Raw genomic sequence first — 9,943 nt, 5'->3', positions numbered from 1 at the left:
ATTCAAAAAAAAATATCGGAAGAACCCCCAGAGAAAAAATAATTTTCAACTTTTATCCAAAACTTTTTCTTAGAGTGAAAGCCTCGGCTCTAATATATTCAAGGTTGCTTTAATACCAAGAAATCTTAAAGTTAAATATATATAATATAAAAACAATAGCTTGATTGATTGAGTTATTTTAATAAATTTAGGTATATTTAAAATATATTGAGTGGGTAATACTTTTGAGTAAGTAATTTTTTTATAAAAATTTTATATTATTATATAATAATAAAATAAAAAATATTTTAATATTTTGTTTAATGTGATAATTGAATGGATGAAATGATTTTAGATTATAATTAAATTAAAAAAAAATGTGCAAATTGTTTTTGAAAATAAATTGATAAAGCAAAAGGTGAATTATTAAAATATAATTTAGTAACAAACAAAAAAAAAAAAGAATTGAATATAATAATGAATAATTGGGCAAAAGCCCAACATAAAAAAGGCCTACTACTCCAGTCACAATCAAACGCGTCTTCAATAAAAATAACGCGTATACAGATAACTGAAATCACAAGCCACGCCTTTCGCGAATCTTCAAAAACTCAATATTATTTCGAATCGCCAGATTCTCTCTCTATCTTTCTCCATTATATAGAGAAGAAGATCCATCACGCATAACTTGTGAATTCCCGACGATCAGTTACTTACTTACGATGTCATCCATCAGCGACGTGGAGAAGGTTTTCAACAAGTTCGACGCCAATGGCGACGGCAAGATCTCCCAATCGGAACTCAGTGCGATCCTGAAAGCGCTCGGTTCAGAGACCTCAGCAGAGGAGGTAAATCGCGTGATGTCCGAAATCGATAAGGACGGCGATGGATTCATCGATATGAATGAATTCAAGGATTTCTACTGCGCCGTCGATGAAGTAAGCGCCATTGATAAGAATAAGGAACTTAGAGACGCGTTCAGCCTGTACGATCGCGACGGAAATGGTCTGATCTCTGTAAGTGAATTGCATTCTGTGTTGAAGAGCCTCGGTGAGAAATGCTCGGTGAAAGACTGTAGTCGGATGATTAGGTCCGTCGATGCCGACGGTGACGGTCACGTCAATTTCGAAGAGTTCAAGAAGATGATGTCTAAAGCTGCTTCTTGATCATCATCATCATCATGATTCATGACGGCCAGCCAAAAGGTAGATAACAAATTAGGGTTAGGGCTATTGTATTGTTCAATTCAATACCTCTTTCGCTATTATTAGATCTATTTCTTAATTAATTAACTGTTTAATTAGGTTTAACATTATTATTATTATATTATTAACTATTGCGTTGCTGTTGCTACTAAACTTTATTATTATTATTTAAATATAAATTATTTACTACTTTTTACTTAATATAGTCTGTTTATGATCTCATTACTAAATTTAAAAAAATACTCAAATACAAAATTTTAATTAAATATTATTATTTTTTAAGTAGTGGGGGAGTAGTTCATGTTGAGATGACTAAAATATAAAAAATAATAATAATAAAAGACTGGTTATTTTCTTTTTTCATTTTTAAAGAGAATATATATCCACCGCCACATGGTTTTGTTAGCAACTGATGGAACCCACGCGGTATTAGGTTTCCATTACTATTGAAAAAGACTTAAAAACCTAATACAGGTCTTGTTTGGTATATATATATTATAATATTGCTACACAACTTCCTTAATTAATAGCCCAAGTAATATTTAATTATTTATATTTCTTAATATTCAATATTCACTTATAAAAAACCACCGTCTTAGAAATTTAGATAGGTAATTTAATTCGAATCAAATCAAATATTCGATTTATTAAATATTAAATAGGATATATTTAAATAACGAACTTAAAATGTATTAATTCAATTCTATAGATATACTGACTTAATTTGTGAATGATACAATTTACGTGATAAAATTGTGTATAAAAATTACTAATTATAACTAAATTATGAGATATTATGATACAACAATATTGTTTCCAACTTGTTTATGGATTATTGATAACCTTGGAAGATCATGGGAAATGATAAGTTGTTTCCTAACACGTGTCCCAACGTGTACCTAGAATTAGTTATTATGATCAATTTTATTTTATTTTTTTTAAAATAAAATGATATTGTTTTGTTTTGATTATTATAGCGGTACTCTCATTAATTTTTTGTTTAACTTTTAATATATTTGTTTAGTATCACTTGAAAAATATATATTCTCGTATATGATTTTACAATTTTTAAAGGAGGTTAGTAGTGGTATCTTCCAAAACTTAAAATAATAATAATATATGTGTTTAACATGGTCAGTAATGAAACTAATGATAATTGTTTAGCAAACAATAATAGCTGATCACTATGTTAGTCATGTTTATGGCAGGTATGCTAAATATTATTTATCTATAATATTTTAAATAAAATTAATATTATTTAAATATAATTATTTTAAATTTTATTTTAGTATATAAAAATTAGGTTCAATCCCAAATTTAACATCAAATATCTAAAATAAAAATAAAAATTAATTTTATGAATTTGAAAAGCACTTCAAAAGAAATATAAATTTCTTCTTACTAGTTAATTACACCATTTATTTTTTAGTTACAATAGATCGATTCATAGATTTTGCTTAAAGTTGTGTCATATATTTTATTATTATCTAAAGTAATGTTAGACATACTTTACCTATTACCGACCTTTTTTATCCATTACTGCGACCATTTTTACAACCATTTCGACAAACCAACCACCAATCACACAATCCACATCTCATATCATGACCTCACACACTTTCACACACATATTATCTCTCGTCAGATCAACCACCAATCTCAATCGACCTCTCATATTGTGACCTTATGTTTTTCACATGCCTCTTATCCCACTCGACAAATCAATCATCAATCTCAATCAACCTATAATATTGTGAGCTCACACATTTTTACACTTCGATCAATCAAAATTTCATTCATATTAATTTTAATCATCGATATCTCCTTTATTATCAACATCTTATCCCCACAAATCTCACATCTCATTTCATCATTTTACCCTTAACACGACCTCTTTAACCACAAATCCCACCAATCGACCGTTTATCTTGTGACTCACATTTTTTCATATTTCTCTTTATCCACTTGGAAAATCACCCACAAATCTCAATCGAGTTTTAATCTCATCACCTCACACACTTACACTTTGATTAATTAATATCTCATTCATATATTTTATCCATTAATATCTCATTTGTTACCATCCTTTTTTTATATTACCGCAACCTTTTTTTATCCCCACTTCGGTAAACCAACCATCAAATCTCAATCAATATCTAATCTCGTGACCTAACAGACATTCACACACCTTTTATCCTCGTCAAACTAACATCGATCCCTCAATTGACCTCTCATATTGTGACTCACACTTTTTCATATGTCTTTTTGTCCATTTGACAAACAACGCACCAATCACAGTCAAACTCTAATCTTGTGACATCGCATACTTTTACATTTCAGTCAATTAACATCTCATTCATATATTTTAAACCACTAATATCTAATTTGTTACCAACATCTTAAATTATTCCCCACTTCCTACAAACCAACCGTCAAATCTCAATCGACATCTCATTTCATATCATGACCTTACACACACTTTAACACACCTTTTATCCCTCATCAAACCAATCATCAATCCCCATAATCAACCTCTCATCTTTTGACTCACACTTTTTCATATATATATATATATATATATATATGTCTCTTTATCCCTTTAGAGAACCACTCACCAATCCTAATTTTGACCACTAATCTCGAGACCTCACACACTGTTTACAATTCGGTCAATTAACATCTAATTTATATATTTTTAACCATTGATATCTCCTTTTATTACTGGCCTCTTATCCCGACAAATCAACCACAAATCTCACCTCACATATCATCATATTTATTCTTATCACGACTTCTTTTACCCCACTTTAACAAATCAACAATCAATCCTCTAATCGACCACTTCGGTCAATCGACATCTCATACATATATTTTTAAACATTAATATCTAATTTATTATAAAGACATTTTATATTTTACCCTCACTTCGAAAAGTCAACCACCAAAAATATTAAAATCGACATTTCATCTAGTGACCTCACACACCTCTTTATTCCCTCGGCAAACCACCACCAATCTTAGTCAACTCTTGTGACTCATATTTTTTTTCACATGCCTCTTTTATTCCTCGGAAAACCATCACCAATCTTAGTCAACTCTTGTGACTCATACTTTTTTCACATGCCTTTTTTATTCCTTGGAAAATCACCCACCAATCTTAGTAAAGCTCTTGTGACTCACATTTTTTTATATGTCTTTTTTATTCATCAGAAATCACTCACCAATCTTAGTCGACCTCTTATGACTCAAACTTTTTTATATGCCTCTTTATCCTCTTGGCAAACCACCCACCAATCTTAGTCGACCTATTTTACCCCCACTTCAATCAATCACAATAGATCACACACCTCTTATCCTTCGTCAAACCAAACACTAACCCCAAATTGACCATCATCTTGTGACTCACACTTTTTGATAAATCTCTTTATCCCATCATATGTCTCTTTACCTCTCGACAAACAATCCATAAATCTTAATCGACCTCTTTTTACCACTACCACCACTTCAACAATCAACAACCAATCTTAATTGATCACACACCTCTTATCCTCGTCAAACCAACAATTAATCCCCCCAAACCATAATTTTATGACTCACACTTTTCATATGCATTTTTATCCTTTCGGTTGACAAATCATACACCACTTGACCTACATTTCGTGACCTCACAATTTCAAATGCTTGTCAAACCAACCAATAATTCCGACCTCACACTTTCACACGCCTCTTATCCATTGTTTAAAAGTTGTGCCAACATATATTATACTAAATAATGCAACATCAATATCTCAAATCTTTATAATACTCACTTTTAAATTTGTATTTTTTGGTATTTGAATTTTAGTCTTAAACATGAATCTAGAACACTTAACTTCTAGACCACTTGAGTTTGTTGAAATAATTTTATAATTTTGTGTATGATTATATATTTTGTATTTAATTGTTAAATAGTCGATCTCTTATAACTCACATTTTTTCATATGCCTCTTTATCTCGGTAAACATTCATCATCCCCTCGACAAACCACCCCTACCAATCTTACTCGACCTCTTTTACTCACTTCAACAAATCAATAACCAATTTAATCGATCACGATCCCACTAATCCCCCAATTAATTGACCTTAATCTTGTGACTCACACTTAGTTGATCTATTGTGAATCATAGTTTTTCATATGTCTCTTTATCCCTTTGACAAACCACCCTATCAATCTTAGTCGACCTCTTTTACCCACTTCAAAAAATCAACAACCAATTCAATCGATCATGCACCCACTAATCCCTCAATTAATTGACCTTAATCTTTCTACTCACATTTTTTCATATACCTCTTTATCCTCATCGGCAAACCACCCACCAATTTTAGACAACCTCTTTTACCACTTCAATAAATCAACAACCAAAATTCAATTGATCATGCACTCACTAATCCCTCAATTAATGGACCTTAATACTGTGACTCACATTTTTTCATATGTCACTTTACCCCATCAGTAAACCACCCACCAATCTTAGTCGATATTTTTTATTCCTATTTCAACAAATCGACAACCAATCACAAACATTCACTAACCCCTTAATTGACTCACACTTTTTCATATGTCTCCACCCAACCTTCATCTCGTGACCTCACACTTTCAAATGCATCGATCTCTCAAATATTCTCATTTTTAAATTTGTATTTTTTGAGATTCGAACCCTGATCTTAAACATAAAATGTGATCACTTTAACTGCTAGACAACTTGAGATTGAGATTGTTGAAATAATTTTATAATTTTATGTACATACATATATTTTGTATTTAATTTATTAACAATTAGTAAATCTTTATATTAATCAATAAATTATTCATAATTATAAAAGAAAATTACATCACTGGTTGGAAAAATGATAAAAAGTGATGAAAGAGAAGAGAGAGAAATTTAGTTATTTTTTTGACTAATCAAATTGAGCCACATCATTCCCTCCTTCAATCATTTCTTTATTAGAGAAATGATATATGATGAGTGAGTAATATATGATAAAGAGAAAAAAAATGTATTTATATAATAATAATAATAATATAATTGCATTTTATATTTTATAATAACTTGTTGATGTAGTTTTTATATAGCGTTATTATAGGTATAATTTATATATTAATATATATAATTATATATTGATGATAAGATATATATTTTATATGTTTAGTAAATATATATATATATATATAATAAGGGATAAAATATTATTATATAAATTAATTAAGAGACGTGAAATTATGAGAGAGAAATTTTTTAAAAAATCTAAATTAATTATTATTATTTATCAATTACTAAAACTTATTATATATTAAATTAATTAGGATATATATATATATATATATATAATTAATGAGAAAGAAAATAATAAACAAATAAAAAATAGTTACTCTTATTAATTTTATAAGGTAACTGCATTTAAAAAAACTTTGTCAATATATATATTTATATTTATATATATATATATATATATAATTTTATTATATTCATATATAAATTTGTTATTATTATTATTATTACTTTATAAGGTAGGATTATTTATAAAAAAAATGTAATATTATATATAAATATAAAAATTATTGATGAGAAATATATATTTTTTATCTTAAAAACATTTAATTAGGAAATTTAAAAAGTATATATGAAAAGGGATAAAATATATTTATAATAAAATTAATGATAAAAATTAAACAAGAAATAAGAAATTATATAATAAATAAGAAAATAATAAAAAAAATTAATTAGAAAAAAGAAATTTAAATGATTGTAGAGAGATTGCTATTGTTATTATATATTAAGGGAAATAAATTAATTAGGAATGAAATTTATGAAATAGAAATTATTTTATAATGAGATAGTGTTTTATTATATATATTAAAACATATGTATATGTTAGGTAATATTATATATTTAAATATATATATATATATATATATATATATATATTAAAAGAAATAATCAATGTGGGTGAGCAATGTATGAAACTTTCAATTTTATGTTTTAATATTATTATATATAAATTATTAGAGAAAATTAATTAAGAAAGAAAATTATGTATATATATGAGATAGCTTATTTTAGAGGTGTTATTATATTTATTATTATTGTTATTATTATATAAAAAAATATGTTACTTAATATTATATATTTAAATATAAAAATTATTAATTAGTGAAATAAATATTATATAAATGATAAGTTAAAAAAATAATTAAAAAAGATAAATTAAAATATATATATTTTTTAGTAGAGATAAATTATTTAAAAAAGATAAATTTAAAATAAATAAATTAATATGTAAATATATATATTAGGAGAAAGAATTAATGTATTAAGCTTCTAATTTTATATCCTACATTAGAAGGAGTAACACATATGAATCTCATTTTTATACAGTTTACAGTTTATATTTTTTAATATATAATAGTATTATTAATTATATATTAGGTTATTAATTTGATTTTTATTTTATATTAATTATATATTATATAATATATATTATATAATATATATATATATATATAACATTTTTATCTTTTTTCTTAATTTTTTTTTTCTATTATAATATATTAAACATTTATATATCATTTTATATTATTATAATTTTAAAAAATATATATTTTTAATGTTAGGGACCACAAAATTTATATTTGCATTGGTCCAATTAACTATTAATATTTGTTTTTTATATAAATATTTTTTATTCTTTTATTATTTATTTTTATATGATATAATTTAAGGTTGTTTTATTTTAATTAATATAATATTTAATATTTATTTTAATTTCATAATTTTTTTTAATGTATTATTAAATATATTAAAATTAAATTAAAAAATTTAAATTTTATTAAATTGATTCAAATTATATTTAACTAATAAAAATATGTTAAAAAAGTATAAATATATTAAAATTAATTAAAAAAGTAAAAAAAAATAGTTTAAAAAAATTGGGTCGGTGGTTCGGGTCTGGGTACCCATTGGTTCCGAACCGATATTTCGGGTAATTTAAGTACATAATTTTTCAGGGAAATTCGAGTCCTGTTTAGATCCCTCAAAACTCGAAAATTTGTCATGTATAACTGAATATCCGACTGAATTTGAATTCAACGAATTCGAATTTCATTTTCAATTTTAGATGTGAATTTCAAACAAATTCAAATTCAAATGCTATTTTAGAATGTTTTTTCAAACTCAAGAATCAAACAAAAAATGAATTCATTTTTTATTTTTATTTTATTATTTAATATATAATAAATAATTTATTCTATATTATATATAATATATAATAATTTATTAATTTTATTATATAATATATAATTTATTATATATAATAATTTTTCATTCATTCACTAAACCTAACTTTAGCTGCCGCCCACCTTATTTTTAATCTCTAAACCTAATTTTTCAGCCCAATATTTTCTAACTATGATTTTCAAGTCACAGCCTCCTTCCTCTCTCTTTCATTTCCATTCTCATATAAAATTAACATAATCTCTCATAATCTCTTACCGTCATCTCACTCTTTCATCTTCATTTTTATATGAAAGAGTCTTCAGACTTCAACTGCGTCTCTTCTCCATTCTCATATGAAAGAGTTTTCGGAATTCAACTGCATATCTTCTTCATTCTCATATGAAAGAGTTTTCGGACTTCAACTATATCTATGAGGTTTGATCTATCTAATATTTTTATCTCTTAACTTCTTCTTTTGTCAAAATTCTTAAATCTTGATTTATCTATATGACTTCGTTTAACACATATTTTCGAATTAGTTAAAAAAAATAATTACCCCTACCCAAAATGCTTTAAACGAATCTAAGAAACATCAAGAAAATATTATTTTAAAAAAAAAAACACAAAAAAATATTTTTATTTAGGACCCGTTTGGTTTATTTTTTCTTCTTCATTTAATAATTATATATAAATATATAATTTGCATAAAATTTGTTTGAAATCTATTTTCTTTCTAAACTAATTTTTTTTATGAAGATATCATTCCTCGTTACTTATACTAGCATTTTTATTTTTAGATTTACGACTCATAACATAGACTATGATTTAGGAACAGAATGATACAAACTATACACATGTTTAGGCTTGAATTATCTTTAGACGCATATCCTATAATTAGATAAATAAATAAGGTGTAGAATAATATATTTTTTAAAATGACCAAAAGTTTAAAGTGAAGACTGTAATGTGACAAGCAAACACGAGAGTCATTTCTAGTGTAACCAAATATCGAACCAAATAGAATAATAAAATGTTTTTGAACACTTAAACTATTTTTTTTCCTAATTTTGAGTAGTAATTATGTGGCGACTCTAAAAAAAATTAAAACTAATTTAAATCGATGTTTTAAACGCATATAGTCAAGTCTACCATTTTGGTTCCTCATATCACTTGATACTCAAAAAGAATGTGAGTTATAGGACGCGACTATCGAGTAACAAAAACCCTTCTCGGGAAGGATCGATTTTTAACGTTACAAATACAAATAAAATTATTTTCACAAATATACTTTTCAAGATTTTTATATGCTATAGAAATCTTTATATCATCTAAAAATTCAAGACTACAAAGATATATGAAACAAGAGATAATATATATTATTAATAAAATACATAAAACTCTATTTAAAAGAAAATTCATTATTATATTTATTAATATATTATAAAATATTATATCATTAAAAATAATAATCATAATAAATTTATAAAAAGAATTTCAAATCATTTA

General features: G+C 25.5%; 1 protein-coding gene across 1 annotated transcript; it reads left to right on the top strand.

Moving 5' to 3' along the window:
- The first annotated feature begins 588 nt into the window (after positions 1–588).
- Positions 589–1,316, top strand: LOC124932179 (probable calcium-binding protein CML18). Its single transcript, XM_047472795.1, has one exon. It carries the CDS (start codon positions 702–704, stop codon positions 1,143–1,145), a length of 444 nt encoding a protein of 147 aa, XP_047328751.1. The 5' UTR covers positions 589–701; the 3' UTR covers positions 1,146–1,316.
- The last annotated feature ends 8,627 nt before the right edge of the window (positions 1,317–9,943 follow it).

The sequence above is a fragment of the Impatiens glandulifera genome, chromosome 3, assembly GCF_907164915.1.
Source record: "Impatiens glandulifera chromosome 3, dImpGla2.1, whole genome shotgun sequence".
In the NCBI taxonomy this organism is placed as follows: domain Eukaryota; kingdom Viridiplantae; phylum Streptophyta; class Magnoliopsida; order Ericales; family Balsaminaceae; genus Impatiens; species Impatiens glandulifera.
Note: the sequence above shows the minus strand (reverse complement) of the source record. Positions and strands in the feature narration are given on the sequence as shown.

Coding starts and splice junctions, on each gene's coding strand:
- LOC124932179 (XM_047472795.1), top strand. CDS start 702: ATGTCATCCATCAGCGACGTGGAGAAGGTTTTCAACAAGTTCGACGCC.